This window comes from Nannobrachium achirus, assembly GCF_963921795.1.
Source record: "Nannobrachium achirus genome assembly, chromosome: 7".
Lineage (NCBI taxonomy): Eukaryota > Metazoa > Chordata > Actinopteri > Myctophiformes > Myctophidae > Nannobrachium > Nannobrachium achirus.
Genome location: NC_137816.1, coordinates 23314024 through 23327206, shown reverse-complemented (window position 1 = coordinate 23327206; position 13183 = coordinate 23314024). Strand labels below are relative to the sequence as shown.

The window sequence follows — 13183 nt, the reverse complement described above, 5'->3', positions numbered from 1 at the left end:
AAAACAGACGCTCTACAAGCACACAACGCCTCGCACCGCGAGGCGTTGTGTGCTTGGACGTACAAGGTTTCCACCCGACAGCGACGATATGTACTATATTTTCAGATGGGGTTCCCCCTGCCAAAATACATAATATATTTGAGGGTCCTTGACGTGAAAAAGTTTGAGAGCCACTGCCATACATAGACTTTGTATGAGCACTGTTTTCTCCTTGACTTCTGCCTAATTCACACTTTTACAACCGTGTCACGCGAACGTCGACGGGCTTCAGTTATGTTCGACAAGCGGCATGGACACACTATCCGTCTCTCAGGTCTCACTCTATCCTCATCTAGCGGTCTCTCCTTCTCTCTCTCCCTCCCTGTATCTTTGAGTCGGCCGTATTATAGTTAAACAACGCTACAGTATGTTGCTTCTTTTTTCCCTGTTTCTGTGTCGTGCTCTTTGTGGTGCCGGTGATCCACCAGGCAAGCGAGCGTGGGCTCTGAGCCATAATGCAATTTATTTATGCCATGTCTGGAGGGATGGGAACAATGGAATAATGATTTGAGTTTTGTTGTGTCAAATATGAAAATGGAGACGTGCAAATAAAAAAACTTTAAAAAAAATGTTCCACTCTTCATGGTTCCTTTCTCTGCCTCTCTCTGTCTCTCTCTCTGACTGTCTATCTCTCTCTGTCTCCCTCTCTCTGTGTCTCTCTCTCTCTCTCTCTCTCTCCCTTTGTAACAGCAGCCTACCCAGCCGCCTATGCGCCAATCAGCCAAGCGTTCCCCCAGCAACCGACCATCATCCCCCAGCAACAGCGCGAAGGTAAGAAAAGAGTAAAGCGAGAGAGAAAGCGAGCGCGCCCACCCAAGATAAAAGGTGATAATTGCCATGTTCCATTCTAATGTAGCTCCGCTGCTTTGAATTAGTGAGGGAGGGGAAGGCAAGGGAAGCTGGTCGGGGAGGGGTGGTGGTGGGGGGGGGGGGTTGAGTGAGGAAAAAAGCCCATTTAAAGAGAGGAACATTAGCGACAAGATGGAAAGTTACTCTGTCATTATTCAAAAACTGCACTAATTCAAACTTGCGGCATTCGACTGCTTAATCAGTCCATTACAATGTGTTTAAGTGGTTATAAAAATTAGATTAATTAGCCCGCATGCATAATCATTTATTACGATTCCTGGGTTTTTAGTGTTCTTATGCCAAAGCACTAAGACGTAATAAAGCATAGGATATATACCGCGATGGTAAATCACTCCTCTTGACACCATTCGTCACTCACTATTATTCATTCTCAGTACAGTGTATGGCTGTGAAAGAGACAGACAGCCTTCTGTGGTATGAATATTCAGCGAGGAAACCTGGAGATGAAGCAGTGTCGGCAGCGCATGGCCTAAAGTAGCACGCAAGTGCATGTTAGTGTTAGCGTTAGGCTGAGTTGGTGTTCCCACACTGAAAGTGCAAGCGAGGGTCACAGCAGAGCAGAGTGATGGCTTATTTTATTATTTAAAAAATAATAATAAAAAAAGCTGTACGACTCACTATAGATTATAGGTTTACCCCATTTAGGTCTGGAATTATGTAATGCTTTAACTATTGAAAAATAGCAGATCTACAAGCTCACCGCGCGGCACCGAGTGCCGCGCTGTGAGCTTGTAGATCTGCAATCTTTTTGAAAAATCGTGATTTCTTTTTGCAAGTCTTTGAATGTATCTTTTTTAAAAGTGAACATTTGTAACTCAAATATTTGCTTCCGGGGGTGTCCCTGGAACAACATATTTTGAGATGGGGGTCCGCGGACAAATACCTGTAATTTTGAGGGTGCCTTGACATGAAAAAGTTTGAGAACCACTGGTTTAGAAGAAGGATTTAGAAGACATTTATTAGAATCGGGTCAAAATTATTCAAAGACTTGCACAAATGTTCACAGGTTTTTCAAAAATAGCAGATCTACAAGCTCGCAGCGCGGCACTCGGTGCCATGCTGTGAGCTTGTATATCTGCTGTTTTTTTAATAGTTAAAGCATAAAATAATGGTGAAAGTGGTTCAAATCTAAAGTGACACAGATTAGCGTTCATGCCTAAATGGAATGCGAGGAGACAGGCTGCATGCGTGTATTGATGAGTTGCATTTCTGATAGTCATGTAAAGTATGACATGATGCGCTGCCTGCAACTCAGTCCATGAACACGTGCACACAGCAGCACATGCAACACTAACAACACAGATGCAATGCATCCCCGGTATTGCAGCATCCGCTGCAATCATTGTTTCTTTCCCCTACCTCTTTTTCAACAAGTTCGAGTTTATTTTTTTACGATCAAAGTTTTTATTCAGTTTTACACATTTTTATGACAATCGAGAACGGCAATGAGAAGCAAATTATGCAAACATTCAACACGGCAAAAAGATATAAATGCAAAGAAGGCAGGTGAATAAATACACAAGTGACAGCAAGGACTATACTACTGATATGGACAGCATGTCTCCAATGTCTGCCAGTATCACATTTTGTGCGACAGTCTTGTGTGATGAAGCAGGGCTTTACTTAATGTAAAAACCTACATATTTGAAACTTGGAGATACGAGGTTTCTGCCTGACAGTGACGATATGAGGCGATTCTAAGATGACCCTATGTTATTTGCGAATTTGAAGAAAAAAAAAATCCGTGACTCAGGGGATGACGGAGTGACGTCAGGACTTTGATACTGGATTTGAACTCTCATGTCGTTCATCAAAGCAAACAGGGGCTCCACAATCCACATCACTCCACAGACGTGTTTGGCAGAGGCAACATTTCCAAAACAACGGCCATTCATTATTACAGATAGATCAGATATTACGTGGGCGATTTATGTTTTCTCGCAAATTACATACATGGCATGTCACATTTTCTGCAGTAGCTGCACCAGTGGCATGTATTTATTTTATTTTCATATTATTGCTGCCTGGGCAGAAACCTTGTATTTCCATAGTGTTATTCAACAGGTTTTTTATTTTATGTTTTTTCTTTTTCGTAAGTTAATGCCCTACTTTATCATACAAGAGTGTCACACAAACGTAGTGAAAATCGAAAATGATCTAAAAGCTCACCACACGGTGCGATGCGACGTGATTCAAAGCTTGTAGATCGTCTATTTTCACTATTTTAATAAAACATCTATACAAATTATACAGGAACCGTTTTTTAGACATACAAGGTTTCCACCCGACAGCAGCAAATGAGTTGCTCAATGTGGATTGTAGACTTTATTACTAATGCAGTCTCTTGCAGCCTTCGGAGGTGGTTTATGTGATCGTACTGTACTTATACCTCACCTAGGGAAAGTAATTGCACTATAATTCCTATAACCCACGTAATGGTGAGCCAGGCAGCTGCGATTACTGTATGTTCAGCAGGCACATATATGGTACGTCTGTGTTATCAGAAAGAAATCTATGTACAGTAGTAGGTGAGAATTGTTGCACCTGACAGTGACGTTGTGCAATTTCTGAATGAACTATAACTGATTCCCCGCCTCGCAGAGCCCACTTTTGTCGGCACACCTGCCTTCATTAGAATCTAAAATGCTGATGATTTTTTAAAGGTTGCTGTACTGTACACATACCTGACAGAATTGCCGGGCTGATTATTATTATTTTTTTTAACACAATTCTTACAGCATATGGCGCGATTCTAATATGACCCTATCGTCACTGTCGGGCAGAAACCTCATATCTCAAGTTTCAAATATCTACGTTTTTTCGTAAAGTAAAGGCCTGCTTCATCATACTCCTATTACTGTAGTGTGAAATGGAGATTGAACTGACGGTGCATGGTTATTGTCCAATTTTGACTTTGAGCCAAGCTCCGCCCCTTTGGATCTTAACCAACCAATTGAATACCAAGGACTTCCAACGTAAACAAGACCGTAAAAGGACTTATTTGGTATGTTCCTTTTAGGCAGGGTGTTTAACTGTACTTGTACTGTACTTATTTTTGTATTGTATTGACTATAATTATACTGTACTGTTCTCCATTTTCATCTAATAAAATATTCAATCAATCAATCACATCAACCTCAGCATCCATATTCTGGGCTGTAGACTGAAAAAAGCAGTCCAAGTTTAGTAAGTCTAGAGGGTTTAAGTGGTTAAGCACATGAATCTATAGCGTCCCTATTCTGGCCACGAACATTCTTTGAAAATAGCACATCTGCAAGCGCAATGCGACACTCTTAATTCGACTATTTTTGGCCAAAAGATTAGGTGTAGAGGGAAAATGGAGGGGTCCTTCCTAGCGTAGACCCCTGGCCTTGACGTTGACTGTTGACGTTGTCTACTCAATAAAGTGATCCTTTGCCTTGATAAGACGCTGTGCAGGCTCTACATCTTTACCTGATTATGCACACATTTTGAGTTGTTGTGTGAGGATACTGTAGGTTACAATGCATGACGTTTCATTATATATTCTGTGGTCACACAAAAGTCAGTTTAATGAGAGCAAAGCCGTGTCACCGGACGGAAGCAAAGCAACACTATTTGCTTTGTTTGTTCACACTTTGGTAATCTCCGGGATGAATCTCCATGTCACCTCCGAGATTTGACTTGTGCTATCATGTTTGTCCAATTAGTGGGGCTGTGGATGGAGTTCAAGAATAGAATAACCTTTCTTCCACGCAGTCGAACAGACACGTTGGCAAAGATGTGAAGAAGGAGGTGTGAAGTGTCCAGTCACTAATAACGCTGGCCGTCGCATTATAGCCTGGAGGCAGATGAACAAGTATAATCGTCGATGTCGGGTGGAAACCTCGTATCTCCAAGTTTCAAATGTGAACGTTCTTTCGCAAAGTAAAGCTCTGCTTCATCATACAAGGCCGTCGCACAAAAGTAGTGAAAACAGCCGATCTACAAGCACACAACGCCTCACGGTGTGAGGCGTTGTGTGCTTGTAGATCGGCTGTTTTCACTCGTTTAAATCATTTTTTAAATGATAAATGCAAAACCAACGGTTTTGGACGTACAAGGTTTTCACCCGACAATGACGATTATAAACCTGTGTAACGCAGGAAAATGCTGGACACGGAAATTGCCCGAGCAGCAGATGTTCTCCTACCTCAAAATCCTTTTCAAAGTGTGAATTCTGCTCAAGACGCACTTTTATATAAACAGCCAGAGCCAAAGCCCTGGTCCCTCCAGACTGTATAACTGGCTCCACTCTATCAAGCGCCGTCTGTGTGTCCTCTATCTTGCCGAGGGACAGTGGCACTACAGTCTGCTGCCGCAGCCCTCTTATCAGCCCTCCACCCAGCCCCAGTCTCATCTCGTCATGCTATCACCCCGAGCAATGAGACTGGAGAGAAACCCTGCCAGCCAGCCAGCCAGCAAGCCAGCCAGCCAGCCAGTCATCCTACTAGCCAGCCAGTGAACCAGTCAGCCTACAAGCCAGCCAGTCAGTCTCCTAGCCAGTGATTTCACTAGCCAGCCAGTGAGCCATCCAGCCATCCAGCTAGTCAGCCAGTGAGCCTGTCAGCCTGCTAGCCAGCCAGATGCGAGTCCACAATTCCGCCAAACACCTCTCTCAATCTCTCTCACTCTCTCAGTCTCTCTCTCTCTCCATCACTGTCATTTTCTCCTCTCTCACTCTCTGTCTCTCCAGTTCATTCCACTTCTCGTGAAATTGGCCGGTGCAATATGCAGGCAGCTGGGTGGATGAGGGTGGAGGGGCGGACAGAGATTTGAAACCAGTCCTACTGTCACCCAGTAATTGGGGCAAATACTTGGCTTATGTTTTCCTGCTCGCTGTCTGTCTGTCTGTCTTTTGTCTGTCTGTCTGTCTGTCTGTCTGTCAGTATGTCTCTCTTCTGCCTGTCAGTCTGTCTCCACTTTCTGATCTCAGTCTCTCTCTTTTGATGTGTCTATCTCTCAGTCTCTCCCTGTCTTTCGCGTGTCCTCTTCCTTGTTCGCCCTTTCTTCCTATATACTTGCATTTCTTTCTCTCTTTCAATCCCACTTTCTCTCTCCATCCATCTCTCCCTCTCTATCATCTCCCTTTCAATTGATTTCTGTCCTTTCTCTCTCTGTTTCAATCTCTCTCTATCCATCTCCCTTTCTATTAATTTCTTTCCTTCCCTCTCTCTTTCAATCTCTGTCTCTATCCATTCCTCTCTCTCTCTGTCTCTGGGCGTTTCCCGCATTGCCCCCTCATAACCTCTCTGTACTGTTCTCTCCCCCCCCCCCCCCACCAGGGCCAGAAGGCTGCAACCTGTTTATTTACCACCTGCCCCAGGAGTTCGGAGACGCGGAGCTCATGCAAATGTTCCTGCCTTTTGGCAACGTCATCTCCGCCAAAGTCTTCGTGGACCGAGCGACCAATCAGAGCAAATGTTTTGGTGAGTCAAAAGTCAAGGGGAGCGGGAGGGCGTCGAGGTAAACAACACCCATAACCAAGAAAACAAACAAACAAACAAAGACAGACATTTGAATCTAACAAGCCGCCGACACCCGGAGAGAGAGAGAGAGCTATGCGTGGCCAGGTCTGTTCATTTTGGCAATCCCCCCGTGCCCTCTGTGTTGCTATTCTGGCAATTAATGTTTGCGTTTCTTTTTACTCCCCATGTCTATCCTCATCAAGGCGCAATTAACATTTGAAAAGTGGCGTTACATGCCACTGAGCAGGAGAGTAGAGAGAGAGAGAGAGAGAGAGAGAGAGAGAGAGAGAGAGAGAGAGGCAGAGAGTGGCTGGGTGGGGGTTTGGATCAGGAAGGTGGGGGTGGCGGGGTGGCGGAGGATTCTAATCACCTAACACGGCGGTGCATCATGACAGAGGCCAGGTTCACGTTGTCCCCATCCCGCCCGTCTCCGTGGTCCTGTTTGCCCATGGCGCTCTCCGCTGTTCGCCCAGACATCTCACACATGGCTGTTGTTGACCCACGCAGCACCGTGTGATGGGCATTTACACTCACACCAACCGCCCATCATCCTCTCTTGTCATTATGGCTTCTAATCAGCATACGTCTTCCATCTTCCATGTGTCTTCCAGCCTGGGGTGTCGCACCAAATTCTGGGCCCTGGCTACAAGGATTCACTGCGGGCCCCCCGCACAATTATTGTGTGCTTTAACTATTGAAAAAATAGCAGATATACAAGCTCACAGCGCGGCACCGATTGCCGCGCTGCAAGCTTGTAGATCTGCTATTTCTGAAAAATCTTGAAATCTTCTCTCTCGGTCGTCCTCAGACAAGCTTCCATCGGAGTCTGCAATCGTTCCGGTTCTCCATCCATTTTTTTTAACCTATCTATGTCAGTAGTGCTCACATTTTTCATGTGAAGGAGCCCTAAAATGATATGTATTTGGCTACGGACCCCATCTCAAAATATTTAGTTCCAGTGACCCCCCCCCCCCCAGAAGCAACATTTTAGTTACAAATGTCCACTTAAAAAATACATATAATCAAAGATTTGCACACATTTTCACGACTTTTCTTGTACAGATCTACAAGCTCGCAGCACGGCACTCTGTGCCACGCTGTGAGCTTGTGTATCTGCTATTTTTCAATAGCTAAAGTATAAAATAATCAAGGCCTCTCCACAGGAAGCTGGAGGGGCCCTAGTAACTGTTTCCAGCGTCTGACCCCATCTCTCTCCTCGCTCGTCTGCCATCCCTCATTCCTTTTAGGAGATTCTGTCCTCTTTCTCCTCCTCTCCTCTACTCCACCCCAGTAGACCACTTCTATCCTGCCTGTCCCCCTTCTCCTCCCCTGCTCCTCTCTTCTCCTGTCAGGGTGGAGGAGGTGCAGGTGGATTCAGTAGTCTTAAAGAGATAATAATAGACTGGTGTGAGTCTTGTTGTTGATTCAGTTGGACAGCAGCACTCAGGGGACAGTCTCAGAGAGACAGAGAGGGGGGGGGGGGGGGCACTGGACTCCCAACATCCAACACTGGCTCAATATCGCCCCTCCTTTTGACATGGCATGGCAGTCTCTCTCTCTCTCTCTCTCTCTCTCTCTCTCTCTTCTCTCTCTCTCTCTCATACTGATCTCGAATGCTCTTTCTTGCTCGGTCTAACAGAGCATGTCTGTTATGAGACGCTCTCTCTATCACACACACACACACACACGCACACGCACGCACGCGCACGCACACGCACACACACACACACACACACACACACACACACACACACTGTATTTTTCTCCACAATTTCTTAGTCTTTGTCCCTTAGTCGTCCCTGTTACTCTCTCACCAACATGGGAGAATAGGCTCCTTTTCCGACTGTGCCGCTCTCTCTCTCTCTCTCTCTCTCTCTCTCTCTCTCTCTCTCTCTCTCTCTCTCTCTCTCTCTCTCTCTCTCTCTCTCTCTCTCTCTCTCCCCTCCCAGGCACAGCACTGTCTCTGTCTCTGCCCTCTTCCTCTCAGCATATGCCTCTCGCTATCACTATCTGTCAGTCAACGAGGGGGAAGGACAAAGGGGCGTTGACCTCATCTGTCTCACAGGCTTATTATTTCTCCGCTATTAATTAAGATCTTGGCTGAAAAACAATAATTTAACCTGTGATTTTTTTATTTATTTTAATTTTTTCATTCTTCATTAAATATTTTTTTCTTCTATACTCCTGTCTTTTTATAGCGGCCGCCTCCGGGCCTCTCTTCGTGTGCGAGACATGAACAAATTAGACAGAAGATGCTGGGCATTAAGGGAACTCGAGTCATTAGGCTTCTTCCAGGAACTTGGAACGCGTTTGCGTCTTAAAGATGTGATGTGGGCTTTAATCTCACTGTGGTTAATGGGCATAGCAGACGCCACACGCCATGTGCAGGGTATATGGCATGTAGAATGCACACGCAGCCATTCACACTCCCTCGTTCACGCTGCTGCTGCTGCTGTTGTTGTGCGGTGTTATTTATACATACATGTTGTACACATGTAAGCACAGCAGGCACGCAAGATGTCCCATTTCACTTGGCCCACCCATCTGACCCAGGGGTCATCAACATGTCCGCACACGGACAAATGTGTCTTTGTGGCACAGACTGGGTCTTGTCCATGGTCATTTTAGATGTTCTTTTTGTCACGCCATTATAATGTTCTTAATTTGATCATGAGACAATTACTGAATGTCAAGTCTCCAGGTTTTCTTCAGAATATGAATGACACTGATTTATAACACTGTGGCACATTAATAAAACATAAATACATGTTTTACTTGCTAGGACCACCATAAAGAGAGCGTACAAATGGTGTGTACAAATGGAACCAAATAGACCCTTACGCGTCCATTTGGTTCCATTTTTACACTTTCAGAGTTACAAACCTGTTATGGTCATTCAGGGCTACATGTAGCTCTTTATGTGTTTCTGGTAATATTATATTATTTCATGTTTTGTCTCTGGCAACACTACAAACAAGGAGTGCGTCTGGGTGTGAGCATGGGTTTCAACATGAGCATAGTTCAGTTCAAGTATTTTCTCAGTTTTTTATAATTCACCGTCAAGGCATGTGAGAAAAACAACAACTCTCCTTGAAGTCACAAGTCAGGGGTGAGTAATTAATAGGTAAATAAAATAGTTTTTTGCTTTGAGTAGACATTGTTATAAGTCACACTTATAACAGCAACAATATGTGCAAAAACTCATCTCCACCAGCAATTATGCAATTATTAATGTGTTAATTAATGTTAGAGGTGTTAATTTAAAGGGAACCTGGGTAACTTACATCGACTGGTGGGTGCTGGGCTAAAGAGGCTTCAGTTCACAAAAGCATAGAGTGCGCACATCGAAGTACATGTAGGAAGTCCCACAACAGGATCAAAACGTCAATCAAAAAAGACGTTTGATGTTTACCTACTTCGGTGTGTGGGCTCCAGAGGTGTTCATTTAACCATTTGTAACTATAGAGCAGGGTTCGCCAATAGGCGGCCCGCAGGTCATTTGCGGCCCGCGGGGGGCTACTGTCTGGCCCCCACCAACCCCAGTAATAATGGTGGTATAAGAGCAGCAAAACACTAGTATATCGTCGTTGTCGGCTAGAAATCTCGTATCTCCAAATTTGTACGTTCAATTCAATTTTCAATTCAATTTTATTAAAGTGTCAAATCATAACAAGTTATCTCGACTTATTATTAACTTCTTATGTTTGGAATAATGTACTATTGTGACCCGCAGTGAAATAAAGGGCTGTCGTAGCCGCACCAACAGCTACTAGTGGCGTGTCGACCAGGCTGGCAGCTCAGCGTCTTGGAGAATTAATGGCTTTTGTTTTGGCTCAAAGCGTTCTGTTTTTGGTTGTTACGTCATTCAGGCTCAGCCCCGATTTGTAAAAAATATCAAACAGGTTTAATATTCTCGTAACAGAATCAGGGTCTCAAGTCGGGGTAAAAATCGAGTCGGACCACTACCTCACATTTAACGATTGAGTAACGACTGAATCACGGGAGCGCGCCGCGACTCGCCTCGATTTTATTACGACTGAGAAATCTTTTCAGAGTTGTTAGGTGTAAGGCTAGCTTTAACGTGTGATTTTCAAGATTGGACACATCTGTACTCTCTCAGAGTTAAATTAGCACAGATTGATTTGACCGAGTGCACGAGAGAGATATGGTGCTCAGTGCCATGTAACATAACATGTTGTGAGCTTGTAGATCTGCTATTTTCAAATAGCCAAAGTATATAAAGGGTGAAGTGCTGTACTGTAATGTACCAAATCTACAAAGAACTATAGTTACTTGTTTTCAAATAATTGTAGTGGAGTAAAAGTACAATATTTGGCTTTGATGTAGTGGAGTACCGGTAGATGTAAAAAGTATACAGTACTCCAGTAAGTAAGTGAAAAGATCTAAAAAGTTTACTTAACTATACAGTACTTGTTTCGAGCAAACGTTCCACCACTGCAAACATGCAAGCACACACAGCGTAGAATAGACGTACAGGTGTTTATCTCCATGAAACCGGAGCAGACATATTGACATCTTAACAGGTTTGTGGTTTATTTGCCGGCACTCATTGGACCACAAGAAGCCCTGTATGCAGGGAGAGTGCAACACTAGATGGACACAACACTGAGCAAAACATGGAATAATTATTAAAGTGGGTGTAATCTTTGTTTGTTAAAATAAGTGTTACATAGCTCTATTATTCCCATTGTAATCACTGCTGTTTGTTCGCTAACCCAGGTCTCCCCCATCGCTCCAGCTCTTTATCCAATCAGGATAGACAACTCAATACAGGATACAGGGTAATTGGTGAAGTGATAAAACAAAAAACATTTGCAGATGAAATTGGAAGTGAACAATAGAAAATTGAGGCAGATTAATTATCTTTGTGTGGTTTGCTTTCTGATATCCTGATTGGATAAAAATGTTCTGTTTACTAAAGAGCAAGAACAACCACACATGTCTAAAGGAATGATAACACCGGAATATAAACCCTCTAGACCTAGTAAACTGGACCTGCTTTTTTCTGTCTACAACAAATCTCGGACAGAAATCTATCGATCTACAAGCACACGATGTGTTGCGAACTTGATGCATTGTGTGCTTGTAGATCGGCTATTTTTGGCTAATGTTTGCCTCAGAATATGGAAGCTGGGGTTCAAGTGGTTACTTTTGAGCACCACACAAATCCTGCTTTTTTTTCAGTGACCTCACCAAAATGCACTGTATAAATCCATGTATAGAAAAATAGATTTTAGTTTTTGTTTCAGAAGCTACCCCTCTATCGTTTCAAAACATGCTACTGACCATTTTTGTTTCATTTGTTTCTAAACTGCAGACTATATCTCATGTTGAAACGTGTTCATCTTCATTGTGAGATATATCAAACAAGCTCTGCTTGCAAATCACCGTTTCACCAGGCGTGAGTGTGAGAACACACTGATTTGTGGTCCCTGGGAAAAAAGGACACACACACACACACACACACCCACACATACACGCGTGCACACACACATACGCGCACACACTCACACACACACAGTTATGCCTCTCCGCTAGAGACCCCGCCTTCGCCACACAGGTTAGCTGCATTTTGACGAAGATCGTGACAGGTGGAGTTAATCATACGCCCCTGGTTTTGAGATAACGTGTCTCCGGAAGAAACCTGAAGGTTTGACAATGTTTTGCTGGGGGGGGGAGGACAAGGAACAGGAGATGTATTATATATATATAGCCTATATATACTAAGATGCTCTAAGGGCAAGATCGCACTGAAACAACAGAGACTGACACAATATGTCCATATATGGGCATTCCCAGATATGGCCTTAATATTGATGGCATCAGGGATCTCCATATGGGCATAAAAGGGACACGGACGGAATTCATTTGCAAGTGTGACTCGCGTCATGACAACCACACTGGTTGTAATGAGACTGACACAATATGTCCATATATGGGCATTCCCAGATATGGGCTTATGATTGATGGCATCAGGGATCTTGGCCATATGGAGCGTGACATGAGGTGTGACTGACGCACAGACCATATATGGGCATTCCCAGATAAGGGCTTAATATTGATGACATCAGGGATCTTGGCCATATATGGAGCATGACATGAGGCGTGGAGTGTGACAGGTGTGACTCACAGATGGACATGTTCTGCAGGTTTTCATACCAGTAAGACTCCCTAATCGGGAGATAAGCGACCGTTGGTCACTTATCTCCACAATCTGTCGGTAGATAATGCCGGTCTTATATAAGGGTCATTTGTGTACGGTGTGATGTCATACTGATGTCAGCAGTGTGATGTCATACTGATGTCAGCAGCTATGTCTCTATATATGGAGTTATATGTTGTTCGTGTCCAAATATGGGGCTTGTGAGGTCAGACTTAGTGAGATTCGTCGGTTATCTCCATATATGGAGGGATGTAGGGTAAAAAACATGGTTGCTATGGTAAACAGTTGGTTGCTAAGGTAAAAAAAACATGGTTGCTATGGTAAACAGTTGGTTGCTAGGGTAAAAAAATGGTTGCTATGGTAAACAGTTGGTTGCTAGGGTAAAAAAACATGGTTGCTATGGTAAACAGTTGGTTGCTAGGGTAAACAGTTGGTTGCTAGGGTAAAACCATGGTTGCTAAGGTGGTTGCTAACGTACACTAACAGGTTTGTGTACACATGTGGTGTGATGTCATACTGATGCGGAGATATGAGCAGGGCAAAGGTGTGACGTGTGACGTGTGACGTGTGACCGACCGACGGACGGCCGGTGGAGGTTTTGATA

General features: G+C 44.0%; 1 protein-coding gene across 11 annotated transcripts in view; it reads left to right on the top strand.

Annotated features, from left to right (window-relative positions):
• celf6 (CUGBP Elav-like family member 6) overlaps nt 1–13183 on the top strand; it is a gene marked incomplete at both ends in the record, with an annotated part of 277850 nt that overhangs the window by 260880 nt on the left and 3787 nt on the right. For 4 of the 11 annotated variants that reach the window (XM_080730447.1, XM_080730446.1, XM_080730453.1 and 1 more), the window contains 2 exons: nt 730–810; nt 6213–6296. In XM_080730447.1, coding sequence (XP_080586573.1) covers nt 730–810; nt 6213–6296 — 165 coding nt within the window. Of the gene's footprint in view, nt 1–729; nt 811–6212; nt 6357–13183 lie in introns of all 11 variants that reach the window. The other 7 variants (XM_080730449.1, XM_080730448.1, XM_080730445.1 and 4 more) reach the window with 2 other exon arrangements.